The sequence below is a fragment of the Globicephala melas genome, chromosome X, assembly GCF_963455315.2.
Source record: "Globicephala melas chromosome X, mGloMel1.2, whole genome shotgun sequence".
Classification (NCBI taxonomy): Eukaryota; Metazoa; Chordata; class Mammalia; order Artiodactyla; family Delphinidae; genus Globicephala; species Globicephala melas.
In genome coordinates, this window is record NC_083335.1 from 2,011,430 (window position 1) to 2,038,887 (window position 27,458).

At 60.5% G+C, this 27,458-nt stretch overlaps 2 protein-coding genes and 1 non-coding gene across 11 annotated transcripts; 1 reads left to right on the forward strand and 2 right to left on the reverse strand.

Annotated features, from left to right (window-relative positions):
- SLC6A8 (solute carrier family 6 member 8) lies at positions 1–8,843 on the reverse strand. The gene is made up of 13 exons (XM_030850461.2): positions 8,544–8,843; positions 6,937–7,068; positions 5,602–5,851; positions 5,046–5,178; positions 3,923–4,057; positions 3,728–3,831; positions 3,515–3,639; positions 2,773–2,885; positions 2,503–2,640; positions 2,321–2,423; positions 2,129–2,229; positions 1,869–2,039; positions 1–1,466 (listed from the first exon to the last, which is right to left on the reverse strand). Exons 1-13 carry the CDS (start codon positions 8,803–8,805, stop codon positions 1,326–1,328), a joined length of 1,908 nt encoding a protein of 635 aa, XP_030706321.2. The 5' UTR covers positions 8,806–8,843; the 3' UTR covers positions 1–1,325.
- On the forward strand, positions 8,446–27,458 carry PNCK (pregnancy up-regulated nonubiquitous CaM kinase). 9 transcript variants are annotated; one of them, XM_060293043.1, is made up of 16 exons: positions 8,446–8,565; positions 12,926–16,759; positions 18,122–18,198; positions 19,082–19,192; positions 20,180–20,396; positions 22,157–22,226; positions 22,430–22,561; positions 22,785–22,859; positions 22,932–23,070; positions 23,212–23,335; positions 23,513–23,588; positions 23,684–23,796; positions 23,887–23,965; positions 24,057–24,144; positions 24,297–24,441; positions 24,778–26,005. In XM_060293043.1, exons 6-15 carry the CDS (start codon positions 22,159–22,161, stop codon positions 24,432–24,434), a joined length of 1,032 nt encoding a protein of 343 aa, XP_060149026.1. In that variant the 5' UTR covers positions 8,446–8,565; positions 12,926–16,759; positions 18,122–18,198; positions 19,082–19,192; positions 20,180–20,396; positions 22,157–22,158; the 3' UTR covers positions 24,435–24,441; positions 24,778–26,005. The 9 variants fall into 9 exon arrangements, with proteins under 9 accessions (XP_060149026.1, XP_060149024.1, XP_069900855.1 ...); XM_060293041.1 differs by lacking the exon at positions 20,180–20,396; XM_070044754.1 differs by lacking the exon at positions 20,180–20,396 and having other exon boundaries at positions 12,926–15,141; positions 16,678–18,198.
- On the reverse strand, positions 13,235–13,348 carry LOC115849326 (small nucleolar RNA SNORA57). Its single transcript, XR_004037969.1, has one exon. It is a non-coding gene; the product is annotated as a small nucleolar RNA SNORA57 (small nucleolar RNA).

Here is a 27,458-nt window from a genome sequence, read left to right on the forward strand (position 1 = left end):
GACCGCCGCCCTCACCCGCCCCCCACCCCTCCAGCCCACGTCAGGGTGTGAGGGAAGCCTTTCTAGGGCCCCCTCGGCTGTCTCGGGATTGGACGTGACACAGACGTGGGTTAAGTGAAGCTGCTACGCGGAGGACTTGAGACGTGGAAAGTGCGTCAGCCTTAAGCTCGCAGGTGGGAGCCGCGCGCAGGATCCCTGGGGCGGGGGACGGATGCCCACCTCAGATCCCTGCCGAAGGGGCGCCCGGCCCAGGGCGCAGGGTGTGGGTCAGCCTGAGCATGCTGGGTGAGCAGCCCCAGGTCTGGATCCCCCCGCAGAACCCTGCGTCGGCTCACCCTGCCGACCTGTGGGTAGAGCGGGGAGTGTGCAGACACCCACTGAGGTCCCCACCATGCACTTTTCCCACCCCAGTCTGGGGCCAGGGACTACACGTGCATACCCACACGACAGACTCACACACTCGGCAGCTTGAAGCTTCTGTTTTGCCTATGAAAATGAGATCTATAAATTCACACTCCTTGGCTGGGGCAGAGGTGTAAGAGGGGCTGAAAGGGGTGGGGCGTGGCAAGGAGAGGGACGCTGGGGTGTTTCTCTTAGAAATATACAAGCAGAAATCTCCTCAAGTTTTTATAAAATGTGCAAAATACAAGCCTCATTTGCCCACAGGCACAATTTACACCTGGTATTCACCTTGGCTAAGAAACGGAGATCTATGTCTATACCCTACGTACTCACGCACACATGCACTCAAGCTCACACAACTGCTACTGGTGGCAACTGGCTCAGGAACTGAAGGTTCCCTTGCTGGCTGGCTCTCTAAGCTTCTAGAGAAGGGACGGGGAGAGGGGTCTAGCCCAGCTGAAATATTCGCCTTGGTTCTGCTGCCCCCCCCTCGCCTGCCCCCTCTGCTCTCCAGTCCCCCTGTTCCCCGAGCTGCCACTGCTGCCCCTGGGGTGAGGGGCCACCCAGGGGTGTGCTGGGCAGAGCCTGGAGAGAGGCAGGCAGGGCCTGGTGGGGTCAGGTGAGACGTGACGGTAGCGGGCACTGGAGGGCGGGCGGCAGGGCTTGGGAAGCAGCGTGTGCACCAGCTTGGTTAAGGGGGGTGGGGGAGGCATCTATTTTTGGTGGGTTGTGATATTTTTGGCATTTTATTAAAAATGGAAAAAGTTATTTTAGTTATAAGCACTCTGGTGCTTCCTCCCCTCCCCCCCCGGCAGACCCCATAGGTGTCAGGGAAAGGCAAGCCCCCTGGGGGGGTGGGGGGCTAGAGCAGGGGCTGCTATGGCTACGAGAGGGTGAGCTGGTGATGTGAGCCGGGGCACCTGTCACATGACGCTCTCCACCACCACCACCTTGCTGCTCTCAGACACTGGGGTCAGGGTGGTCAGGCCCCTGACATCCGAGTCCTGAGCTCTGTACTCCAAGTGGTGGAGGCCCCAGACGGGCTGCGTCAGGTGCTGCCAGCGCTGCGGGAGAGAGGGACACCTTGAGTCCCTGGGGAGGGGCACCTGCTTGTCCCTGGCCTCTCTCCGCTTCCCGCCACCTGCCACCAACCTGGGGCCCGGGGCCGCGCCCATCCTGACCAGGCCCCGCTCCCTACGCTAGGGAAATAGGGGTTCAGTGGAGGGCCGAGTGGCTGCTAGAACAGAGGCTAGGGACAGGCCTCTCCTCCGCCGCCACCACCTGAGCGAGGCCCTGGAGGGCCAACTCTCCTCCCGTACACCCCCCTCCGAGCTGGCCCAGAGGCTCCGGCACAACGGTCTGTCCCTCCCGGCAGGTGGGAGAAGGGGCAGGGCGCTCTGGAGGTCACGTCTCCACCCAACGGGAGGGAGGGATGGTGTGCGGGAGACGGGGCGCGGGGAACTGACCTCAGCCACGGTCCCCTTGGCCCTGAGGAGGCAGCCCAGGAGGTGGAGGGGCACACACAGCATGGAGGAGAGCGCGAAGCCCCAGCCCATGGCCTCGCCCCACCACGGGTACACGTAGGTGTTGTTGTAGACCAGCGGCTTGTAGTACACCGTGTTGAAGATGAAGATGCCCTGCGGGCGAGAAGCCTCGCGCTCAGCCGGCAGCCACCACTGCGGGCCCTCGGTGTCCCTCGCCCTGCCCAGCCTCTCCCGGCCCTTACCATGCACACCAGCGGGGTGAAGAAAGACCAGCACCATTTCATCCAGGGGCAAGGTCGGTACCCGATCATGCAGGCCACGTCGTCCATGAAGCGGTCGGCTCCTGGGGTAACGTGAGGCCGGAGGGCCAGGGCTAGAGATGTACCACCCCTGACCGTGCCGCACCCCCGGCTTGCCTGTCGGCCCAGACCTACCGTACACCCAGGCGATCACCACGCACTCCCAGAAGGCCTGCCAGAGCAGGGTGGTGCCGCTGGCTGAGTAGTAGTCAAACAGCTGGAAGACATACATCCCGCCCTGGGGATGGAGCCAGGTCAGGGAAGGTGGCAGCCGGCAGCCTGAGGCCAGGGGCATCCCTCACCCTGCCCCCACTCACATCGGTCACCATGGAGAGATCAATGACAAAGCAGAGGGCGCAGCAGAGGGCCACGGAGATCTCTCTTTGGAAACGGAAGTAGTAGGAGGCCGGGAGGAGGTCCAGCAGGCCGGTGATGAAGCCTTCCACACCTACAAACTGTGGCCGGGCAACTCAGGCCGTGCCCCTCCCCACCCACCCGCCATCTCCCGTTGCCCAGTGTGCCCTCTGCTCGCCAGTCCCCCTCCCCCCCACCTCCCAGCCCCCTCTCTTGCATCCCCCCTCTCAAACCTGGCTGTCAAGGCCAAGCAGCAGCAGCATGAAGAAGAACAGAGCAGCCCAGAGCGGGGCCACAGGCATCAGCGTGACGGCCCGGGGATAGGCGATGAAAGCCAGGCCAGGCCCTGAGGGGGAAGGGGCAGGGTGTGGACACCTGGAGCCCCCCACCCACGACCTGTCCCCCTCCACCCTGCACCACGGTACCAGAGGAGTGGACGATGCCAGGGCACCCTGTGGCCAAGGGCCTTTCCACTTCTGTCAAGACACTGCCGGGCCACTCGGGCCCTCGTGTGTGTGTGTGTGTGTGTGTGTGTGTGTCTGCACGCGCGTGCGCCATACCAGGGGCTGGAAGGTCCCCGCAAGCCCTTGGTAGACCTGTACTCATGAGTGGCGTGTCTGGCTCAGCCTTCTGTACCTGGGTTCCGGCAGCTACTGTGGTCGCAGATCACCACTGACCCAGAAAAGGCCGACCTTTCCCTCTACAACACTCAGGCAAGTGTGAGGACATACCCCGAGGCCCCTGGATACAGATGGATGGGGGCTCGGGGCTCCACGTGGCCTGGCCTGAGGTGGCTGCACAGCTGTGCCTCGCAGCTGCTCAGCCAGGCCTCCTGGCCCAGAGTGATGTGACAAATTGAGTTTGAATTGTTCTCATTTCTCAGAACGTCATTCTGTGTGCGTTCGCGTACACGGTCCGTTACGACAGCAGCTGCCGCTGCTCCGGAGGCCGGGCTGGGGCTTGGGGCGTCTTTACCTGATTCCGCCACCTTGGAGATGTGCACGCCCTGCTCTGTGGCCATGAAGCCCAGGATGGAGAAGACCACGAAGCCAGCAAAGAAGCTGGTCCCGCTGTTGATGAGTGCGAGGATGATGGCATCCCTGGGGGCAGAGGGGACCGTGTGGGCTGGTGAGACTGCCTGCTGCCCACGGGCAGGCAGGGCAGGGGTGGCAGGGCTGTAGTGCCTACTTGTAGCAGTTGTTGTTGAAGCGATTGTAGCTGCCCAGGGCCGTGAGGGCCCCCAGGCCAATGGCGTAAGAAAAGAAAATCTGGGTCCCGGCATCTATCCATACCTGGAGATAAGCGAGGGGAGAGCAGGTGTGAGGAGCGCTGCTAGGCCGGCCTGCTCCCGCACAGTGTCCCCCCACCCGACCTCCGCCTCACCTGAGGGGACGCCAGCTTCGACCAGTCAGGCTTGAGATAGTAGATGATGCCGTCCACGGCTCCAGGCAGCAGCACTCCACGCACGAGCAGCACAACGAGGACCACGTAGGGGAATGTAGCGGTGAAATACACGACCTGGGGGGCGGGGGTGCTCAGAGGGGTCCTGTGGCACCCACCTCCCCCGCCTGCGCAGGGCTGCCAGGAAGGCCACCGTCCCTGCTGGCCGGTGTGCTCAGTGGTGAGGAGGGAGGCCACCCAGTGGCACCCCCTTCTACTCATCAGAGCCACGACTCCTCCCAAAGGAAGCTGGGTGCTTGGCTGGGGCACCAGCAGCCCCACGGCGAGCACAGGTCAGCTGCAGAGGGAGGGAGAGGCAGGGCCCTCCCCTGGCAGGGAGCGAGGCCGCAGCCCGCACGCAGGTCCCACGCCTCCCGTGCCGACTCCAGGGCCTGGTCTGCAGAGAGGCGGGGGTCCTTGGTGCCGGGGATTAGAACTCAGCTAGCCAGAGACAGAGGCAAGATCAAGACGGCAGCAAACGCCTCTGCCTCCCACGCAAGCAGCGCCAAGCGGCTGCTCTGCGGACCTTGCTGGAACGCTCCCGCCCTCCAGAGACCTGGCCGTGTCCTGCGTGTCCCGCAACCACCGGCAGGCTGTCTTATTGTGTGTCTGTTCACACAGTTGTGCCCACAACCTGACAGGGAGCCCCTGAGGGAGGGATGGGTCCACGCTCCCCGCTGGGTCCCCGAGGGCAGACAGGCAGGTGAGAGAGACAGACCGAGAAGGTCAAAAGCTGACGCAGAGCCAGAACCGAGAGGAACTGGAAGGGAGGGAAGGCGAGACAGGAAAGGCGAGCCAGGGATGCCCCCCACCCCAGGGAAGGGGCAGCCGCTGCCTGGGCCTCTCCACCTCCACTCGGGAGGGAAGGCTGCCGGGCCTGGAGGCGCAGGGTGGGGAGGACTCTCCAGCCACGGGGTAGGGATCAAGTGGTCTGGACTGAAGTCCCTGCCCCTCCTCGGGCTCTGGCCCTGGTGCCGTCTCCTCCCGTGGCAGCAGTGTTTGCTGGCATACAGCTACACCCCCCCAGGCAGTGCTGCCCCCAGCCCTGCCGTCACCCCGGCTGTACCTTTCCTGTTGACTTGACCCCCTTCCAGACACAGAAGTAGACCAGCACCCAGCAGGCCAGCAGACACAGGGTCACCTCCCAGTTGAGGGCCCCCGGAACCTCCAGGCCCCCGGAGAGCCGCAAGACTTTGTTCCTGGGGGAGGGAAAGCCCATGAGGTCTGTGCCAGCAAACGGCCAGGAGACTGGGGGTGGTCCTGGGGTGGCGCCTCCCGCCCTCCCCCCACCCCCGCTGCCTCAGCCCTTGCGTCCAGCCGGTCTCCCCCATGCACCTGGCCAGCCCGGGCCAAGCCTGCAGCCTGAAGTCGCTGCAGTCTGTGTCCCCGGAGCCTTGGAGCCCCTGGCGGTCCAGCCCCACGCCATCCCCAGCAGGCCCAGCAGCAGCCCCCCGCTTCCCTCCCTAGGTGGGCAGGCACCGCCCGCTCCGCATCCCTGGCCTCATCCCCCCAGGGCGGGCCCCGACACACGCGCGCGTGCACACGCACACACATGCAGACTTGAGCTACGTGTGGGAGACCAGAGAGACAGGCGGGGCCTGGCCCAGAGGTGCCTGACTCACTCCCAGAACTCGATGACAGGGGACCGGCGGTCAGCAAGCTGGTCACAAGTGAGGTTGGCCAGGGTGGCATTGGCACAGTCTTCGTGGCGGAAGATCTCCACACAGTCGGGAGTGTTCCAGGTATGGCCACACGTGGCCCAGGGCAGCGTGGTGGTGAAGGACTTCACCAAATAATAGAAGCCCCAGGCCAGCACCATGATGTAGTAGGTGTTGCAATAGAAGACGATCACCATGGAGGCGTAGCCCAGGCCTGGAGAGGAGCAGAGTTTCCATGCAGGCTCTTTTCTGGCCAGTTCCCCACCGTCCCCACTATCTACATGGCCAGGCACTGCCAGCGGTCCCTGCTGGACCCCAACATCCTGCTCCCTGCATCTGCCGTCCTCCCCCTCCCCCGCCATCCGTGCAACTAAATCCTTCTCTGTTGCTGTCCAACCAGACCTCTCCAAGTCCCCTTGGAGTCTCCCTTGCACTGTGTCCCCAGCGCTAGGCTAACTCCTCAATCTGTCCCCCCAAATCAGCCCCTGCTCCCTGCCCCCGCCCTGCTTCACCTCCTGCATCCTCCCCAGCCCCAAAGCAGAGCACACATCCTGCCCCCGTCTGAGAGTCAAGTCCTCTTGTTTCCCTAGTCTCACATACCTGTCCCCTTCTGGGTCCCACTGCCACCATGACGGTTGAAGGAAGGCCATGCCTCCACCTGCCCCCCACCCAATGGCCTTCCGTACCAGCAGCTGGGGGTTTTCTGGGGACCTGGGGCAGCGTGGGAGACAGTCACCCTCTCAGGAGGCAACCTTGGCCAGTCACTTACTTCACCTCTCTGTGCCCCAGCCAACGAGGACGGTAACAGTAGGACCTACCTCCTAGGGCCTTGAGCTGATGGGGGAACACTGCTCACACACAGAAGGGGCTTGGTGGTAACCCTGCCCACTGGTCCTTCCCTTCAGACCCTGAACTTTCAATGGCTCCCGTCCCAGCTCCTTAGGCTGGCCCTCTGGCTTCTCCTGCCATCGCGTCTCATGCCCAGCCACCCTCTTTTCAGCCCCAGCGAGCCAAGTATACTCGGCAGGGCCTGTCCCGGGTGCTGCTGGGACTGGGCTTTCTCGCCCTGGTGGAGAGGTCCATCCCCCACTCTAGTCTCCACCTCCCCAAGGCCAGCCAGGTGGTCTGCATGTCCTCCAGGTTCTCCCTCACAGCTTGGGGGGCATCCCAGGCCTGGTGCTCAGACAGGAGATGCTCAGACTTGAGGTTTCTCAAGTGGGTACCAGCTTTGCCCCAGTGGCGGGAAAGGGGAGAGGTCCCGGAGGGAGAGGGTGAGAGGGGCTGCCTGGGGCTGCTCACCTTTGAACAGGGGGCAGATGTTCCACACGTTGATGCTGCCGGCCTTCATGAACTGGCCCAGCGAGATCTCCAAGAAGAAAATGGGGATTCCTCCGACCAGGGCGATCAGGATGTAGGGAATGAGGAACACACCTGGGGGATGAAGCTCAAGGTGGCCACTTGCACAGGGTGGCCCCTTAGCCAGGTGGGGACTTGACCCAAACTCCTCAGCCAGGCCAGGCCAGCCAGCCTGGCTTTCAGAAGCCCTGGGAAGCGGGTGGAGCCCCAGATTCAGGCTCCGCCCAGAGCCCATCATAACTTCCCACTGAGTGAATCAGTGCAAGGGGTGGCTGCTGACTCAGGGGCCCAAGGTGAACAGTCTTGGGGAGGTGGAGTGTCGAGGGGCCTACGGCAGCCCCTGGGCCTTAGAGCCCTGTTTCCTGGGCTGGGGGTCCCCTACAAGGCTTCTGCCCCTACTCAGCTACGGTGACCTAACTAACGGGCACGGAGGACACATGCACTTGTGGACACAAGCCACTCCGTGGCCGGCGCTCAGGCCTGGGGACGTGCTGAGCTTGGGCGAGGGGAAGGGAGTCCTGGACTGTGCCGGCACCCAGACTCTTTCCTGCAAGTGTGAAGGTGCAGGGGAGCGGGTGGGTGGGTAGGTGGGTAGCAGTCGTCTGCCAGTGGGCAGAGTGGAGGGTGTCTGAAAGGGCATATGAGCAAGGACAGGAGACAAGGTTGGGGGAGGCTGGCAGGGACTTCAGGCTGGGGGTGGGGGAGCCCTTCTCCTCTCCAGGCCCCCTACCCTTGCCCCCGCTCGGCACTCTCCACTACTCAAAAGCTGAGCTTGGCTTCAGGTCTCAGCATCCTTCTTGCTTGTGACCTTGGGCAAAGGCCTTCTCTCTGGGCCTCAGTTTCCCACCCGTCCATCATCTAGTCCCTGCGGCTTCCCACCAACCCTGGTGCTGCTTTGCAGTCACAGGACACACGCGTGCCCATCGCTGTTGCTAAGCTGGGCTGGGGCGGGCATGGGGTGTGCATGCAGTGTGTCCAGCGGCGGCGCCAGGCGGCCCAGGCTGCAGGCTTCCCAAGCCTGGCTCAGGCACCCAGTGTTCCAGGCCCAGGCTAGAGGGGAGGGAGGGGAGGGGAGGGAAGGGGAGAGAGGGGAAGAGAAGAGAGGAGGGAAGGGAGGGGAAAGCAGAGGGAGGGACAGAGTGGCCCATTGTGTGTGTGTTCGTGTGTGCACACGTGGGGGGCCCACACAATGTGCCACTTGTGTGCCTGACCTGTGGGGGCAGCCAGGGCTCCTCACCTCTGGAAGCCCCCCCAAGGGGGAGGCCTCGTCTTGCCACCTCGGTGGCCAATCACTTCGGGCCCAGAGTCTGTGGGGGCAGCTCGGCGTTTTCGGCAGGAGGCTCGCCGGCCCCCTCCCCCCACACGCTGCCAGGCACATGACCGGCCGGGGGGGGGGGGGGGGGGGCGGAGACCGCCCGGCTGGGCCACCGCGCGGCGACGGCGGGCGAGGGGCCGCCCCCGGCCGTCCCGGGGGGGCCTCCCCACCCCCTGGACTTCGCACGGGCGCCCCGGCGGGGCCGGCGGCAGGCGGGGGAGGGGCCCGCGCTCACCTCCGCCGTTCTTGTAGCACAGGTAGGGGAAGCGCCACACGTTGCCCAGGCCCACGGCGAAGCCCACGCAGGACATGATGAAGTCCATCTGGCGCGTCCAGGTCTCGCGCGGCGGCACGGCCAGGTGGCCGCCAGGCGCCCCCAGGCCCGCGGGGCCGTCGGCCTTGGCCGGGGCCCCGTCGGGCCCGGGCGCGATCAGGGGGCCCTTCTTCTCGTCGCCGGACACGCTGTAGATGCCGTTCTTGGCGCTCTTCTTCGCCATGGCCGGGGGCGCGGCGCCCCGCGGGAGCGGGCGGGCGGCGGGGGCGCTGGCGGCACTGGGGGGGGCCCGAAGGCGCGGGCCCGCCGGGGGCCGGGGGCGGCCGGACCGGGGGTCGGGGCGGCGGGCGGGCGGCGGGCGGGGTGCGGGACGGCGGGGGCGGCGCGGTCAGAAGCAGTCCACGAAGCACTTGAAAGTGAGCCTGAAGAATCTCATGTGTGTCGGGGGCCCGGGGGCGCGCGGGCGGCGGCGGGGCCCGGCCGGGCGGCGGCGGCGGCTCCCGAGGCTCCTGCCCGCAGCTCCCGCGGTGGCGGCGGCGGCGGCGGCGGCGGCGGCGGCGGCGGCGGTTGTTCGGCCGGCCCGAGGCTCAGCCTAACGGGGCGCGGGTGGCAGCCGGAGCCCACCGGAGCCCACTGTCTGCAAGCTGCGGCCGGAGCAGGGGCCTACGGCCCGCGCCCCCCGCCCCGGCCCGGACCCGCGCGGCTGCTCGGCTCGCCCGCGGCTCTCCCGGCGGCGGCCTAGGCGCGCTCGCCCCTCCTTCCTGGCGGCGGCGGCGGCGGCTCCAGCCGCTCTCGGGGCCGCGGCGGGCTCAGCGACTCGCCACCGCGCTGCGATCCTGCCTCTCCTCCCCGGTCCGACCGGCTGCCGTTTAAGAACCGACTTCGGGATGATGTCACTGTCGCCCCACCCCCACGACTGGACTGCTCCCCCTCCCCCTCCTCCGTCCCTCCCTCCCGCCTGCCCTCCCCGTCACTCCGCCCACCTCCTCCCGCCCTCCTCCCGAGGAGGCGACGCCGCTCCAGCGGGAAGCTGGATGGCTGCTACCTGGGGCGCCGGCCAGCACCTCCTTCCCAGGAGCCGAACCGCCCCTGACCCCAGGTTCACCCGGACCTGGTTCACGTCGACCCTCCTAACCTGCCCTTCCCGGTTCTAGGCCAGCCACTACCCTGGCTGCCTTCTCGACATCCTTGCCCCACCTCTTCCCTCCTCCTCCTTCCAGCCTGTCCCATCTCGGTCCCTTCTCTGACTCCCAGCTGCAGCTTGGGCCACTGTTGGGTACCAAGGCCTACAGCTTTCCGGCTCCCCTGCACCAGAGGGGGTGCAGGGTGCTTCCGCCTCCTGCAGGGCTGGGCCCAGCTGGCCAAATCGGGGAACGGCTGGGGCGGGGGTGTGGGTATGCCTCCAGGTGTGTGCTGTGGGGCTTTGCCAAGACCCTGTCTCCTGCCATTCGGCCCTCCCTGAGGGACACAGCACTGGTAGCTGGGGGTCAGGGCCCCAGCTCTTGGAGTGACAGGCCTCCGTGAGTCTCCTGAGCAGGCAGAGGGGCGCCTGCCCAAGCGAGGGGCGATGCCGCACCTTTTCACCAAAGTGGAGGGTGGTAGGGATTCCTGCCACCCCTACCCCTGCCTGACTTACGTGAGACTCTGGCAGGAGTAGGGTAAGGCTGCCCCCTGGTGCTTGGTAGGTGCACAGACCCTCCCCCAGAGGCCTCAGCTAAGAGGGCCCAGCTCCGCACCCTCTGTGCTTCTCTCCCCAGGGACCTGCAGGCCTCCCCGGCAAGGGCAAGGTTGTTCAGCTGCTTCCCCATCAGCAGCTGAGCAGCCTGTTCGGAATTTCCCAGGGCCAAGAGTAGCCATAGGATGGGGAAGGAAGGGGTCATTATCCCGGCTGGAGATGTGAAGTGTGCCCGCCCCCACCCCTGACCCCAGTCCCAGGCTCCCCAGTCGCCACGCTGCAGTCCCCAGATGGCTCATCCCGTTAAGCTAAACCCTCAGCCATCCGGGCGGCTTTAGGAAGAAAAGCAGTTCCGGCCTGAGCCAGCTTGAACCTGTTAGGTGAGGGAGGGGCAAGCCTTAACGGGCCTGTGTGGGAGACAGGCGGGGTCTCCAGTGTTTAGGTGGAGCGGGGGCACTGGGGGCTCGGGGACCCTCGAGGGGGCGGGGTCCCGGTGCTCCTCGGGAGACCCAATCTCGAGTCTTCCCTGGCCCAGCCTACGAGTGACCCGTAGATGGCCTGGGGAAGCAGGGGCCACCCTCAGGGCGAGGACTGAGGGGGAAGGGGCCTGGCCCAGTGAACCGCAGGCACCCCTATGCAGTCTGAGAGGGGAAAGAGGATCCGGTGGAGTAAGTGGAGGGGAAGGGGCAGGGCGTGCTTGCGGCCGAGGGTGTGACGCCTGCAAGGGGAGGGCGGTTCATTAGCTGGCGGTGACCTGGGTGAGGGCTGGCTTCGATGGAGAGGCCGGATGGCGCCAGGGGAAGCTCAGGGAAGTGAGGCCGTGGCCGGGGGCAGGAGACTCAAGAATTTAAGAACTTGCCTGTCCGAGGAGCTCGGTGGGGAGAGAAGGCAGGGGCTGGGGAAGGACGTGGTGAGCTGATTGCACTTTGGGAATGGCACTTTTGAAGACGGCAGAGGGTGAACCGAGCAAGGCCGAGGGAGCTTGAGAAGCAAGGGTGGGGACCTCGGCTGCCGTGCCCAGGACGGGAGGGGACATGTTCCAAGGCCAGTGGCAGGACCGGGGGGGGGGGAACTGCCACCTGCGGCTGCCATTGTCTCTGTGGGCTCAGAGGCTGCTAAGAGCGAGGTGGCTTCGCTGGAGGTGGCTGAAGAGAGCTGCGAAGGGCGAGCCGGCTGCAGAGAGCGGCTACCGCCGCTCCAGGGACCACCAGCCGCTCGGAGCACGGGCCTCCGCATCTGGGGGTGCGACAGGGCCACACCCTCGCTCCCTCCCCCTCGCCAGTCTGCCCCAGTGGGCGATGAGACCACCCCCTGCCTCCCCAGCCCCCGTGTGGTCTCCTCCTGTGGCCCGGGCACCACGTGCTTCTCTCAGCAGCAGAGATCTGACCGGTTCCTCCCCTATACGCTCTTCCCTGTGCTTTCCTCTCTGCTGAAGATCAGCCTACAATCTCCTCCAAGGCGTTTGCGATCAGGCATGAGCTGGCCCACGGGCTCTCCAGAGCTGGAGGGCGCTGCGCCTCCCCGCACCTCCTTCCGATCCTGTGGGATTCAGCTCACCCGCCACCTGGCCCAGGAGGCTAAAGAGGGAGACTCGGGAGCCCTCGACCCCTGCACACAAGCTGCACCGCCTCCCGTGTCCAGACGGGGTGAGCTGGGCTTTGGAGATGCATGAGGTTCACGAACACATCCTCGCCTCTGGCGGGATGATCAGGCAGGAGTTTCTCAAAGTGGGAGCTGGGGTCGGAACTCTGGCCTCTGATGTGTTGACCCGAGCAGTCCTTAGGAGTGTCTCAACTGATAGGGACGTCTACAGTGTTCCAACAGAGGCAGAGGGGTTTCCAGCCCTCGGTGGGTTCTCAGGGCTTCGCAAAGGTGTATTTGCCAACACCCCCTACCCCTGCGGCAGACCCTCAGCTGAGGGCAGGAGGCTGCCCCGCGCCGGGCCCCGGTATTGATGGCCCTTCGAGGCTGGTTCCCAAGCACGTGCACGAGGGGGTGGGTGTGCCCTACCGCCGCTCCCGGGTGAGAAGCAAAGCGTTGCCCAGGCAGAAGCCACAGTTAGGCTGGGGGTGAGAGTAGGAGCTGAGGAGGAAGGGGAGGGGAGAGCTGGAAGGGGGGCGGGGAGGGAGGGCTCCCATTGTCCAGGGAGGCCTGGGGATTTGGGCTGGGGATTGGACCCAGTGCCTGCAGCGACCGTGGACCTCGGAGTGGGCGGGGTGGGAGGGCGTCCGGCCCCGGGTCGACTGGTTATGCCTAGAGGACCTCGCAGCTGGAGATGGGTGCGGGGGTGGGGGGGCCTCTTTGGAGGCTGCCAGGCTTGGGGAGCTTTGCAATTAGAATTAGCTGGGAACAAAGGGACGGCTGGAGTCTACCTTGAAGGGCTTTGTGCTTCCAACCGCTGGGAAGGGGAGAAAGGCGCAGGCTGCCCGGGAGGCTGGGGGGCGGGCAACCTGAGAGGCCCGGGGCCTGCTCACCGCGGCCCCTGCACAGCACCCCTGGTCCGCCAGCTGTGTTCATCCACGCAGAACCCCCAACAGGGTTCTGAAATTCGTTTTCTATGTTTTTCTTTTTTAAGATTTTTTTGGATGCGGACCATTTTAAAGTTTTATTGAATTTATTACAATATTGCTTCTGTTTTTTTTTTTTTTTTTATGTTTTGGATTTTTAGCCGCGAGGCGTGTGGGATCTTAGCTCCCCGACCAGGGATCGAAGCCGCACCCCCTGCATTGGAAGCGCGGAGTCTTAACCACTGGACCAACAGGGAAGTCCCCGTTTTTATGTTTTAAATAAACTTTTTCTAACAGAATAGCTTTAGATGCACAAACTGCAGAGATAGGAGTGAGAGTCCCCACACACCTACACACAGCTTCCCCTGTTACTAACACTCTCCATCGTGTGGTCCCTTTGTTAAAATAATCAACCAATATTATACATGATCAGCAGCTAAAATCCAGAGTCTTTTTTTTTTTTTTTTGCCCTGTGTCCTGGAGCTTGGAAGCTGCCAGTACTGAAGACATGACACCGAGGGGGCCAGAGTCCTTACATTACGTGGCCCAAGACCACACGCCTGATCCCTGCCAACAAAAGGAGGGTTAAAGTCCAGAGTCTTATTCATATGTCCTTGACTTTCCCCTCACCTCTTTTTTCTGCCCCATGATCCCACACTGCATCGGCGTTGTGTCTTCTTAGGCTCCTCTGGGCCGTGACTGTCCTCGTTTTTGGTGTTGTGGCGAAGGTCCTGCAGGACCCCTCAGGGTTTTTCTGGTGTTTTCTGTCATGAGTAGACAGGGTGATGCTTACTGAGAGGAGGACCACGGAGGCGAAGTGCCCTTCTCATCACATCCCAGCAAGACTCCGTGCTTTGAACACGACTCCCACTGTCCGTGTCGACCTGGGTCACCTGGCTGAGGTCCTGTTTGTTCACCAGGTGTCTCCACTTTGAATTTAATCTTCCCCCTTCCCATCCTGTCCTCTTGGGAACAAAGTCACTAGCCATGGCCCACGCCTGAGGAGCCATTGAGAAAAACAGGATCCGACAAAAACTGGTTAGAGCCAGTTAGGCCCAAGATGGTGGAAGACTCACTTCCAGCAGACCTCGAGCCTCATTGTAATGCATTAACATGCTAAATGACACCCCACAGGTGCCACGACAGTTCCCAGGCTGACCATAAAAGGCCAAAAAGAGGGCGATGGCCCAGTTCCTGTTGCTCTCCACCCCTTCTCCAGAATAGTTGGGACAACCCTCCCACTCCCAAAGAGCTCCCCACTAAGATGCATATTAGATAGCTGGGGAAAATGTAGACAGGATGGTTTAAGAAAAATAATTAATTTTCTTTTGCAATATTGCATGGCCCCGTACAAACTAGGGGACCAAGAGATCTGGCCAGAAAACGGGTCATTGAATGACAATACCGTCTTGCAGCTGGACCTGTTCTGTAAAGGAAAGGTAGATGGGGTGGGAGTCCCATATGTTCAAATGTTCATGACCCTGTTCTAAGATCCAGGTCTAAAGAGCTCCCGCCGGGTGTGCCTGGCTCACATCCCTTCAAAGTTCCTTCTTCCCCCACGGGAGCCTGATGTTTTAGGTGATCCCCTTATGAGACCACCTCCCCGAGGTCCACAACCAGGAACTCCTACCCGGCCCCCCCCCACCAATTCTGAGGAGGGACAGTCTTCCGGCCTGTTTACCCCTAACGCCACATCTGGACAGCTATGGGACCCCAAACACCCCTGAATCAGCCCACGGATTTGGCCTTTGGAGTATTCAACAATAGAGATAAGGTTGAAGAGGTAAAAAGGGTTCAGCGAAAAGCACAGTTATTGGTGGCAGCCCTAACCCCTGCACCACCTCAGGGTTACCCTCCCTTACAGAAGCCCATGACGGGGACAGGATCCAGGAAGCCTGGATCAGGGCCACCGTCTCGCCAGGAAAGGATCTGTTTTAAGTGTGGCCAAGACGGCCACTGGAAGGACAAATGCTCCCTGTATGGGAAAAGTCCACTGGGATCCTGCCTGACATGCAAACGAGAGGGCCACCGGAAGTGGGACCACCCCCAGTCCCGATGGGGACTCTGAGCCCCCAAACCAATGATGGCCGAGAGGACCTAAGACTGTTGGGGCCCGGGACCCTCCCTGGCTCCCCAAGGACACCTGGTCCTTTCTCTGGAGGAGCTGAAAGTGAGCGGGCCCTGTGGGGCTCCCGGGCACGGAGGCACTTTTGTCCCCCGTTTCTTGTAGGCAAGAGTCCAGCCTCCGTGACCTTCCTTGGGTTCCAAAAGGGAGAGCTGAACAGTTGCTGATCAAGGGAGAAGCGGCCAAGAAACCACCTGAGACGAGATTAAAGGGACCCGAGAAGCTCCTCCAGATCAGGACACACCACCTGAGGCGAGATTAAGGGAGTGAAAGCCCTACGCACACCCCGATCTTGTCAGGAACCCTGACTTTGAACCGTTGTTATAAAACCCCTCCTCAAATCCTCGTGGGCGGGGGACACTTAGCTTTTCGAGGCAGGAGCCCGCTGTGCCCCCCTTTGTCTGGCAGAGCAGTAAAGCTCTCCTTTTCTACTTCCCCCAAAACTCTGTCTCCAAGATTTGATTGGGCACCGGTGCACAGAGACCGAGCTTTCGGTAAAGAGCCTCTGGTAACCTTGACGCGGACGGTAGGAAGGTTATTTTCTTACCAGCTATGGGGGCCGCCTAGTCTGTGCTGACTGATGGCTCAGGCCCCGCGTCCTCCCAATCGTGTATGATAAGACCAAGCAATTCAGCGTGCCCCCCCGCAGCTGCTTGCTAGGAAGTGGGACCTTCACACATCAGCTCTGCTCATGCCTGAGTGCCCCGTCCCTGAGTGCCCCGTCCCTCAGTGCCCCGTCCCTCAGTGCCCCGTCCCTCAGTGCCCCGTCCCCCTGCTGGGAAGGAACTTGCTCACTGAATTCCAGACAATAGTCCAAGCTGGAGACCCTCACGGAGAAGGCACCCGCCAAGAAAAATGATTGCTCTTGCCCGTGGGAGCCTGCCTCAATCCCAAGCCAGAGGGGGTCTCCCCTCCACCCCAGGTTGTTTCTCAAGTGAACCCCGCTGCCTGGGACGCAGAGGTCCCTGGCGGAGCTGCTCTCGTCAGGCTACCTTTAGAAATGGGACCACGTGAAGCTGTAGGCCAGCCTCGAGGGCCACGATCAGAGAGCTTCTTAAACCCAGGGAGGATCCTCAAAAGTGTTTATAAATAAATTACCAAAATGGGAGGCCACTGGTCTGACTAAACTAACCATCGCTGATAGGAATTTGGGGTGAAGGAGGCCTTCTCCCCTAAGCTAGATGAGGGCAAGTAAAACATTCCAACATAGGTGAATGAGGTGAATGAGTGTGTCAGTCTTTTGATATCACTGAGGTGGCCACTCAATTCTTTGAGGAAAAAAAAACCTCCTTGTTTTATAACTCTAGTCTGTACAGGATCAGAGGTGGAGCTCCAGAAAGAATCCACATCCCACCAGCCTTTACCACTCCTCAAACCTCCCCTCCTTATCTTAAGAGGCTTGTAAGTACGGAGGGAAAACAATTTTTTTTCTGGCCTTAAGGGAACAAAGTCATCCTAGAAGGAACTTGCCTTTTGCTCCTCAGGCCTTTGAGACACAAATGCTCTACCTGCCCTTCTCCAGGAGCCCATAGCTCTGCCATCTCTTTAAAGTGCACGTTTTGAGCAGCAGAAACGAACACATTCACCTAATGAAGGACATCTTGGTTGCTCCAGGTTTTGCCCCTTCTGAAAACGCTGCTATGAACATTTTGTGCTCGTTTTTCTGTGGACATAAAATTTCAAATCCTTCGAGTAAAATACCAAGGAGCGCGGTTGCTGTATGGTAAGAGTATGTTTAGTTTTGTAAGAAACAGCCAAACTGGCCGCACCATTTTGCATTCCCTCCAGCAATGAATGAGAGTTCCCGTAGCTCCACATCCTCGCCAGCATTTGGTGTTGTCAGTGGTCCAGATTTTGGCCATTCTCAGAGGTGTGTAGTGGTGTCTCATCGTTGTTTTAATTTGCAATTCCCTAATGACATATGACGTTAAACCTCTTTTCATATGCTTATTTGTTCTCTGTATTTCTTCTTTGGTCAGGTATCTGTTCAGATCTTTGGCCCCCTTTTTAAAAAAATTTTTTTTTGAATTTTATTTTATTTATTTTGTTATACAACAGGTTCTTATTAGTTATCCATTTTATACATATTAGTGCATATATGTCAATCCCAATCTCCCAATTCATCCGACCACCAGCCCCCCTCCGCCACTTTCATGCCTTGGTGTCCGTACGTTTGTTCTCTACATCTGTGTCTCTATTTCTGCCCTGCAAACCAGTTCATCTGTACCATTTTTCTAGGTTCCACATATGTGCATTAATACACGATATTTGTTTTTCTCTTTCTGACTTCCTTCACTCTGTATGACAGTCTCTAGACCCATCCACGTCTCTACAAATGACCCAATTTTGTTCCTTTGTACGGCTGAGTAATATTCCATTGTATATATGTACCACATCATCTTTATCCATTCGTCTGTCGGTGGGCATTTAGGTTGCTTCCATGACCTGGCTATTGTAAACAGTGCTGCAATGAACACTGGGGTGCATGTGTCTTTTTGAATTATGGTTTTCTCTGAGTATATGCCCAGTAGTGGGATTGCTGGGTTGTATGGTAATTCTATTTTTAGTTTTTTAAGGAACCTCCATACTGTTCTCCATAGTGGCTGTATCAATTTACATTCCCACCAACAGTGCAAGAGGGTTCCCTTTTCTCCACACCCTCTCCAGCATTTGTTGTTTGTAGATTTTCTGATGATGCCTATTCTAACTGGTGTGAGGTGATACCTCATTGTAGTTTTGATTTGCATTTCTCTAATAATTAGTGATGTTGGCCAGCTTTTCATGTGCTTCTTGGCCATCTGTATGTCCTCTTTGGAGAAATGTCTATTTAGGTCTTCTGCCCATTTTTGGATTCGGTTGTTTGTTTTTTTAATATGGAGCTGTATGAGCTGTTTATATATTTTGGAGATTGATCCTTTGTTGGTTGATTCATTTGCAAATATTTTCTCCCATTCTGAGGGTTGTCTTTTCGTCTTGTTTGTAGTTTCCTTTGCTTTGCAAAAGCTTTTAAGTTACATTAGGTCCCATTTTTTTATTTTTGTTTTTATTTCCATTACTCTAGGAGGGGGATCAAAAAAGGTCTTGCTGTGATTTATGTCATACAGTGTTCTGCCCGTGTTTTCCTCTAAGAGTTTTATAGTGTCCGGTCTTAAATTTAGGTCTTTAATCCACTTTGAGTCTATTTTTGTTCGTGGTGTTAGGGAGTGTTCTAATTTCATTCTTTTACATGTAGCTGTCCAGTTTTCCCAGCACCACTTATTGAAGAGGCTGTCTTTTCTCCATTGTATATTCGTGCCTCCTTTATCAAAGGTAAGGTGACCATATGTGCATGGGTTTACCTCTGGGCTTTCTATCCTGTCCCATTTATCTGTATTTCTGTTTTTGTGCCAGTACCATATTGTCTTGATTACTGTAGCTTTGTAGTATAGTCTGAAGTCAGGGAGTCTGATTCCTCCAGCTCCGTTTTTTTCCCTCAAGACTGCTTTGGCTATTTGGGGTCTTTTGTGTCTCCACACAAATTTTAAGATATTTTGTTCTAGTTCTGTAAAAAAATGCCACTGGTAATTTGATAGGGATTGCATTGAATCTGTAGATTGCTTTGGGTAGTAGAGTCATTTTCACAATATTGATTCTTCCAATCCAAGAACATGGTATATCTCTCCATCTGTTTGTGTCATCTTTGATTTCTTTCATCAGTGTCTTATAGTTTTCTGCATACAGGTCTTTTACCTCCTTAGGTAGGTTTATTCCTAGGTATTTTATTCTTTTTGTTGCAATGGTGAATGGGATTGTTTCCTTAATTTCTCTTTCTGATCTTTTGTTGTTAGTGTATAGGAATGCAAGTGATTTCTGTGCATTAATTTTGTATCCTGCAACCTTACCAAATTCATTGATTAGCTCTAGTAGTTTTCTGGTGGCATCTTTAGGATTTTCTATGTATAGTATCATGTCATCTGCAAACCGTGACAGTTTTACTTCTTCTTTTCCAATTTGTATTCCTTTTAGTTCTTTTTCTTCTCTGATTGCTTTGGCCCATTTTTAAATTGGGTTGTTTGTGTTGTTATTGAGTTTTAGGAATTCCTTATATAGTTTAGGTGCCAGTCCTATATCAGATATGTGTTTTGCAAAGATTTCTCCCCAAGCTGTGGCTTGTCTTCTCATTCTCTCTCGTTTTCTCTCATTCTCTTAACAGTGTTGTTTACAGAGCTAACATGTCACATTGTGATACAGTCCAATTTATCATTTCTTCTTTAATGGACCATGCTTTTCATATTGCATCCCCAAACTCATCACCAAGCCCAAGGTAAGACAGATTTTCTCCTATGTTTTCTTCTAGAAGTTTGGCATTTTACATTTAGGTCTGTGATCCACTTTGCGTTCATTTTTCTGTAAGGCATCCCCTGAAAGGATTTTGAAAAGCTCTGCATCCACCACCCTCTAACACACACACATGTGTTTTTTGAAGTTGACATCTACAGTATTTCAACGGATGTTTCAACAGTCGTGAAGGGTGTCATTTCCAGTGTATTGTAAATACTGATTTAAAACAAAAACTGTGAGATCACTTTTTACACTTCCACTTCCTGATTTTGATGCCACAGGCTCACTTTGGAAGTGGGTCCTTTTCCTCCTGCCTCCACTTTCCATCTGCTGCCCCCCAGAGCGGTCTCCTTTGCTGTCCTTCTCCACGTGGGAAGCCTTTTATTACTCATGCATCATCGTACTTCTCCAAAACACCAATTACATTTCTTGTTAGGACCTGTGACCACAGGGCAGTGGATTCGACATGTGGATGCATAATTATGAAACAAGCAAATAAGATGGGGCTTTGGTTTGTGTCAATTTGTCCAAGTGTCCATAAACAAATAGGACTTACCGCCAGCATGAGATGGGGTTCACTGTCGGTTCCATTCCTATCTTTTTTTCTCTTTTAGATGTAAGATCTAGGAAACCCTGTTCACAGATTTGAGCAGTTGGGAGTGGGGCCCATGCTTCCGAGTGCTGAGGCCCCTGGAGCCTTCTCGAAGGAACTGGGAGGGGTGGTTGGGAAAGGGAACCTGAGGGGGCCTTCTCAGACCCGCCATTTTGAACAGAGGACATGTAGGAGCTGAGGTCTGGAGAGATGATTTTTAAAAACCTTTGCCTGCCCCGTAGACCCTCTTGAAGACTTTGTGTCAGGCCGGGGGCCTAGAGACCCCTGCAAAGATAGAGCCAGCAGGTTACTCCCGGGCCCTGAGATTCCATGGAGCCCCTCCAACAATGGCCTGTGTGGATGTACTCTTGGTAACAGCCAGGACACCTGTTGCCCCCATCCTTGGTGGGACCTGGACTCCCTGGGAGGGGCGCCAGAACCGAGATGAGACTGGATGGGACAAATCCACTAATTGTTGGATGAAGGATTGGATTCATTCACCAAGCACTTATTTCCTGAGTGATTCTCCTGGGCCAAGTTGACAGAGACACTCTCTGGGAGTGGATGCTTTGCTGAGGAAGACAAGCCAAAGAAGGTGATTTTGCAGAGGTGCAGGCTCTTCAGACAGGGCAGGCGGGGTGATTACTATATAGAATGTGTTGGAGGGGGACAGCTGAGGCCTCTTTGAAGAGGTGACATTTGAGTTGAGACCTGATGGAGTGAGGGAGCAAGCCAAACAGATACCTGAGTGAAGAGTGTTCCAGGCAGAGAGGCAGTGAGTGCAAAGGCCCTGGGGCGGGTGCATGTGTGGTGTGCTTGAGGACCAGTTAAGAAGCCAGTGTGGCTGGAGCTGCTTGAGCAAGGGGGGGGGGGAGTGGGTGGAGAGGGGCCAAAGCAATGATGGGGAAGAGGGACCAATCACGCAGAACTCTTAAGCCCCTGTAAGGACTCATGCTTTGGTTTGGAGTGACACGAAGAGCCGTGGGAGGGTTTGGAGCTCAGGGGTGACATGATCTCAATAAAAGGAAGCTCTGGCTGCTCGGTGGGGAAGAAACTGCCGGTTGGAGAGGTTAAGGGTGCAGGCAGAGGGCAGGGGGAGCCCAGCGAGGAGGCTTTTGCTGTCCTCCAACTGAGTGCTGATGGGGGTTCAGGCCAAGGTGGCAGAAGTGGCAGTGGCAGGGCTGGGGCTAGGGAAGGAGGCTGTTTTAGGTCAAGTGGCCTGGATGCCCTGTCTGCAGAGAGGACATTAGAGCAGAGACCCGAAGGCACCCAGAGAGCCAGGTCAACATGTGGGTGAAGAGACTTCTGTGTGGAGGACACCGGTGGTGCAAAGGCCCTGGGGCCGGCCCAGTCAGGCCGCCGGGAGGAGCTGGAGCCGGCGGGAACCCGCACGAATGACAAAGGAGAGAGGCGGGGGCGGCCGGCGCCGGCCGATTGCCTTACAAGGCGCCCTGCAGTGCCGCGGCCGCGCTCGGCCACCGCGTGCTCGGCCGCCAGCGGGCGGCGGGGGCGCGCGCGGAGGGGGGCGGGGCCGCCGGGGCGCGGGCGGGGGGCTCGGCGCGGTGGCTACTGCGCTAGGCGACGCTGCGGCTTCGCCTCGGCTCCAGGTCCGCACCCGGCGCTCCGGGGCGCGGGCGCGCGCTGGCGGGGGCGTGCAGTGTCCCGGGCCACGGCAGGCCCGGCGCACACCTGTCACGCCCGGCGCGCCCCCGGCCGGCACTAGCGCGGCTCACGCAGCTCGGGACGCGGGAGGCCCGGGCTGCCGAGTCCCTCCCGCCGCGAGGCGCCGAGGGCTGGGCTGAGCCGGGCGGCCGCGTGGGTGGCCGTGGCGGGCGGCTGTGCGCGGGGGTCGCAGGTGCATCTAGGGCGGGTCGGTGGCCTGGGGGGCGCGTGCCTGTGGGCGCTGGGCCGTGGGTGGCAGGTCTAGGCTTGGGGGCGACCGGGGGCGCCTCTGGGCGCTGCGGATGGGAGTGAGCCTGGAGGGGCCGGGGGCGGGGGCACGGAGCCTTCTGGAAGGCGGCCAATCGCGGCTGACTAGGTTGTGTGGGGGCGGAGAGGGGGTCTCTGGGCGCTGATCGTCGTCGGGGTGCCAGGTCGCGGGGCGTCGGATCGTGGCCGTATCTGGGAGGGGGAGGAGTTTATGCGGCGGCCTCGCTGGAGGCGTCCACCTGGGAGTGCGGACCTGGACAGTGGGGGAGGGGCGAGATGTAACGGGCTGGGGGAGGGTGTGTGGGACCTGTGTTCCTGAGTGGGGCTGTGGCTGAGGGTGGCTGAGGCACTGCCGGATCTGGGTTTTGGGGGACGGGGCTGCCCCTCGCTCAGGGAGCTTCCCTCCACCTCTCCTTGCACCCCCAGACATGCTGCTGCTCAAGAAACAGACGGAGGACATCAGCAGCGTCTATGAGATCCGGGAGAAGCTCGGCTCGTGAGTGTGTGTGTGTGTGCGCGCGCGCGCGCGCGCGTGAGAGTGAATGTGTGTGTCTGTGTGGGGGGATGGGTGGCATGGGACGGGGAGGGCTTCCCCATCTCCTTCGGCTAAGGGGGCCCTTCTCCCTCCCCGCCTCTGCTCTCGCGCCCCGCCCTCCTCCTCGCCTTTCCCCTCCCTTCCTGCCTCCCCCTCTGCCGCAGGGGCGCTTTCTCCGAGGTGGTGCTGGCCCAGGAGCGGGGCTCCTCACACCTTGTCGCCCTCAAGTGCATCCCCAAGAAGGCCCTTCGAGGCAAGGAGGCCCTGGTGGAGAACGAGATCGCGGTGCTCCGCAGGTGTGCGCCTCGCAGTGGCTGGGAGCCTCCTGGGGTGGAGCGCCCTGCCTCCTCCGTGTCCCCAGAAAGGCCTGGCCGGGGGCTCTGCCTTGCTGGACCGGCAGGGGCGGCCCATGGTAGGGTAGGGGGCAGGGGCGGGAGGAAGAGAAGAGGGTGAAGGGCTTCCCTGGGGGTCCAGAGGGGGCCGTGGCGGCCCGTAAGGGGCTTTTTCTTGCCGTTGCAGGGTCAGCCACCCCAACATCGTGGCTCTGGAGGACGTCCACGAGAGCCCTTCCCACCTCTATCTGGCCATGGAGCTGTGAGGAGGGCGGGGTCAGGCGGGGGTGGGCGGGGCCGGGGGGCCGGGTCAGCTGAGCCCCTGCCCCACCAGGGTGACGGGGGGCGAGCTGTTCGATCGCATCATGGAGCGCGGCTCGTACACGGAGAAGGACGCCAGCCACCTGGTGGGGCAGGTCCTTGGTGCCGTCTCCTACCTGCACAGCCTGGGCATCGTGCACCGAGACCTCAAGGTGCCTCTGCCCTCCTGCCCGCCCACCCAGGCCTTGCCCCGCGTCCCTGTGCACCACGGGTCTGGGGGACTTGCGGGCGCCCAGCCCCGGGGACCACGCCACGGCTGAGCCGGTGTTCTCTCTGACATCGGTGTGTCACAGCCTGAAAACCTCCTCTATGCCACGCCCTTCGAGGACTCCAAGATCATGGTCTCTGACTTTGGCCTCTCCAAAATCCAGGCTGGCAACATGCTAGGCACCGCCTGTGGGACCCCGGGCTATGTGGGTAAGTGAGGGGGGCGCCCTGAGGCTCGCCGGGGGCCGGGGTACCCTGTGGGAGCCGAGGTGCCAGGGGCAGGGCAGGCGGTGGGCCACTCCTGGGGTGCACTAGGCTGAGCCCGGCAGCACTGAAGGCGTGCTGTGCGTGTGCGCGGGCGTGCGTCTGTCTGTCTCTGGCCCCCAGCCCCGGAGCTCTTGGAGCAGAAACCCTACGGGAAGGCCGTAGATGTGTGGGCCCTGGGTGTCATCTCCTACATCCTGTGAGTGACCACTGGGAAGGCTCTTCTTCTGCCTGCCTGCCCCCTGCTGGGTCGGGGAGGTTTGGACAGCTGGGTGATTCATCTGTGGGTGCCAGGCTGTGTGGGTACCCCCCCTTCTATGATGAGAGCGACCCCGAACTCTTCAGCCAGATCCTGAGGGCCAGCTACGAGTTTGACTCTCCCTTTTGGGATGACATCTCAGAATCAGGTGAACTTGAGGCTGACCCCAAGCTCAGGGAGCGGGGAGGGCCGTGGGGCCGTGGGGATGGGGCGGGCTGACCTGGTTTCCCTGTCCCAGCCAAAGACTTCATCCGGCACCTTCTGGAGCGAGATCCCCAGAAAAGGTTCACCTGCCAGCAGGCCTTACAGCATCTTTGGTGAGCGGGACCCCTGCTGAGCTGTCCTGGGACCAGAGGGTCCACACCCTCAGAGACCCCCACCCCTCACTGACCTTTGGCCTTGCCCTAGGATCTCCGGGGATACAGCCTTTGACAAGGACATCCTGGGCTCAGTTAGTGAGCAGATCCAGAAGAATTTTGCCCGGACCCACTGGAAGGTCAGTGTGGGGAGGGGCCTGGGGACCCGGCTCGAGGCTGCCCGCCCCGTCCGTCAGCCTCACGAGGATGGTCTGGGCCGCCAGTGGTCTTTACGGTCCTCGAAGTCTTGGGACCAGGGCCGGGACACGGCCTGACACCCCTCTCCCTGCAGCGAGCGTTCAATGCTACCTCCTTCCTGCGCCACATCCGCAAGCTGGGGCAGACCCCGGAGGGGGAGGACGCCTCGGGACGGAGGGTGATGAGCCACGGCCACCCGGGCCTCCGCACTGGCCAGCCCCCCAAGTGGTGACACCCAGGTGCGTGGGGGTGAGCCCTGCGCCCGCGGGGACCTGGCTCCTCGCTGAGCTCAGGGGGTGGCAGGCCCCGTGTGGCCAAGAGCTCAGCAGGGTGGGCCCCACAGAGTAGCGGGCTGAGGGCGGAGAGCACCGAAAGAGGGGAGGAGCCGGGGTCCCCAAGAAGTGGATGAGACAGAGAGGTGGGGGGCAGGCCGTGCCGCTGGCGTGAGGGTCCTCGAGGGGCCCAGTGAGCACCTCTGCTGAGAGCCTGGGCCGGGAGCAGGGGGGTGCAGGGCAGGCCAGGGGCGCCTCCTGACTGCCCCCTTCCCTGTGCTTCTCTCTTCTTCTCCACCCCAGGCTGAGCGCACGGACCCCCAGACTCCCTTCCAATGGACCCTTTCAGTCCCCCCCACCTCCCCCTCCCGCCCCAGGGCACCTCTGCGGTAGAGCTTGAGCCCTGTGGGTGTGGTGCAGGGCACTGGGGTGGGCGCTGTTGGGGCACGTCCACAGATTTCCCTCCCCTGTCGCTGCCACACCCCGTCTAGAGACCAAGAGGCCCAGGGGCTGTCCTTCCCGTGCTGTTCTGTGCTTTGCTGACTGTGGGTGGTCCTGCTTGTGTCGTGGCCCTCCAGCCTCCCTCCAGTCTTCCCCAAATCAATAAAGACAGACAGAGCAATGGGCAGTGGTGAGCTGGGGGGAGGGATGAGGGCTGGGAAGGAAACCAAGGAGGCAGGCCACCTCGCCCGTCACCACCCGAACTTCTGCTCCCCCCATCACAGCAGACAAGCTCCGGGTTGTCCAAGAACTTCCTGTCCCCACTCCCCGACGTGCCGGCAAGAGGCAGCCGAGCTGGCCAGCTCTGCCACCCTCGAGGTTGGCCTGCGTGTGGCTCTGGGGCCCTGGGCCGGGCTCAGGGGCGAGTGGAGCCCCGGGTGCTGTAGCCAGGAGGGCAACCAGAGTTCCGGGCTGTCTTCACCCCCCTCCCCGCCCCCCCTCCGTCTCCCTTCCTTCCCCTGCTTCCCGTGGCCGTGGCCGGACAGAGCATTCCCAGAGCACGCCTTGCACCGAAAGCCTCAGCAGCCCGTCTCTGAGGCTGGAGGAGGGGCCCCTCGTCCAGGAGGGGGCGCTGCTGGGGCCTCAACCTCTGTGCTGGGTCGTGGCTTTGGCACCGCTGGGCTCCAGGCCCTGGGGACCCCGGGCTGGGTGGGTCGTGGCTTCCGGTGTGAAGAACGGTGGCTGGTGTTCTGGTCTGTGCAGCCCCTGCCCCTCACACCCCCATTCTGGATCGGGTAGGGCTCCAGAGCCCGGCCTTGCTGGGCACCAGGCCTTTACTGGCTCCGCTTGGCCTTTGTCCTGCACCCATGAGGGGAAGGCTCCTAGGGCCTCTCCTCGGCCCCGGTCAGGGCAGAAGCAACACCCTCACGGTTCTGGCTGAGCTGGCCACCCCTTTGTCCCACCGTCACCCCTGCCCACTGGTCCCTTCCAGCCTTCATCGCAGAGCCTGCTGGAGAAGACACCTCTCCACGTCGACCTTTGGGATCTGAAGGGAGATGGCGAGGCCCAGAGCAGGGCTGGCCTGGGTCTCGGGGGTGGGGCTGGAGCAGGGGCCGGGCTTCCGCTGAGGAGGGTAGCCACGCACAAGTCTCTCTCCGGAGTTCTCCTCCCAGCATCCTCCCACCCCCTTCCGTGCACAGCCGCGCAGGCCCCTGAGCCCGGGGCAAGTCCCGAGGGGTAGGCAGCTTCCCCCTCTGTCCCCACGGCCAATTCTAGGCCATCCTTTGCTCTAGGCTTTGGTGTCACACAATGTGGTCCCACCACGCCAGCTCCCCTTTCTCTGTCCATAGCCCGGGGGACCTCAGGCTGCCATAACCTTGGCCCGGTCTCTACAGCTTGGCCTCTTCACCTCCAACGACCTGTCCTGCCACCTCAGACGTCCCCTTCTCTGGCTCTCCTCCCCTCTTTTGGTTGTTCACATTGGCCTCCCAGCACACTCACGTTTTCTCGCTTTGCCATCAACATTGATTGGGCCTCTACTCTGTGCCAGGCGCTGAGCCCACCGGCCAAGGTGCCCACCGTCACGCAGGAGGTCCTGCAGTGGAGGGAGTGGGCTTACTCAGGCGGTGGGAATGATCCGCCCGGGGAAGGTAGCAGCTGGCTGCTCAGGGAGGCCTGATCAGGAGTGCCAGAGCCAGCCTTCCAGAAGCAACCACACTCCTTCGGAGACAGCCAGCTCTTCCAGCCCAGGCTGCAGCCACATCCTCGCTGTGGAGTCAGAGTCCGGCCCCAGCTCCGGCCGCAGTGACACAGGGCGCAATTTGATCTTCCGCCAGCAGGAGGCGCCACAGTCGCATTTTTCCACGTCCATCAGCCACCTGTTGATCCTTCAGCACCTGGGGCAGCTGCTCAAAACCATTTCTCCTCCCCCCTCCCAAATCCTGCCCCAGGGACATCCTAGCCTGGGGGAGAGGCCTACCCTGCCCATCTAGGAGCAGGGAGACGGGAGACCCCCAGGTCGGGCAGCGGCGTCGCCGTTCATCCCTCCGAGCCCTTCCCATCTGGGGGGGGCAGTTTGCGAGAAGAAAGCTTTGGGTGACCCAGGCCGTGGGAGCATTTCGGGCTCAGGGAAGAGCAGGTGCTCCGGTACTGAGGCTGCGCCGGAGGGACGGATCAGACTGGAGCCTGGTGAGGTGAGAGCTGGGCCTCGGTCTTTGAGCTGCGATGAGCCGCTGGCGGGGTGGGGGCCTGAGAGCGCCCTTGTCCGGGCTGGGGAGGTGCTGAGCTGCTGTTGAGTCTGGAGCCGGGGCCAGAGGACTGGCCTTCCCAGGTGTCAGGGACCAGACTGGGTTTGAGGGGGGAGCCCTGTGGGCATCACAAGAAGATGTCTCCCTCATTCTGGGCCACACAGGGTGGGCCACACGCTCTGTCCTGGAGCGAATCTGTGGCATGCGGGATCTAGTTCCAGACCACGGATTGAAACCCTGCCCCCTGCAGTGGAAGCGCGGAGTCTTAACCACTGCACCGCCAGGGAAGGCCCAGTG

Coding starts and splice junctions, on each gene's coding strand:
- PNCK (XM_060293041.1), top strand. CDS start 19,150: ATGCTTTTCATATTGCATCCCCAAACTCATCACCAAGCCCAAG. Junction 23,071..23,211: donor TCGTGCACCGAGACCTCAAG/GTGCCTCTGCCC, acceptor GGTGTGTCACAG/CCTGAAAACCTCCTCTATGC. Junction 23,966..24,056: donor CAGGCCTTACAGCATCTTTG/GTGAGCGGGACC, acceptor GCCTTGCCCTAG/GATCTCCGGGGATACAGCCT.
- SLC6A8 (XM_030850461.2), bottom strand. CDS start 8,805: ATGGCGAAGAAGAGCGCCAAGAACGGCATCTACAGCGTGTCCGGCGAC. Junction 2,424..2,502: donor ATCTCTCCATGGTGACCGAT/GTGAGTGGGGGC, acceptor CTCCATCCCCAG/GGCGGGATGTATGTCTTCCA. Junction 2,230..2,320: donor GGTGATCGCCTGGGTGTACG/GTAGGTCTGGGC, acceptor ACGTTACCCCAG/GAGCCGACCGCTTCATGGAC.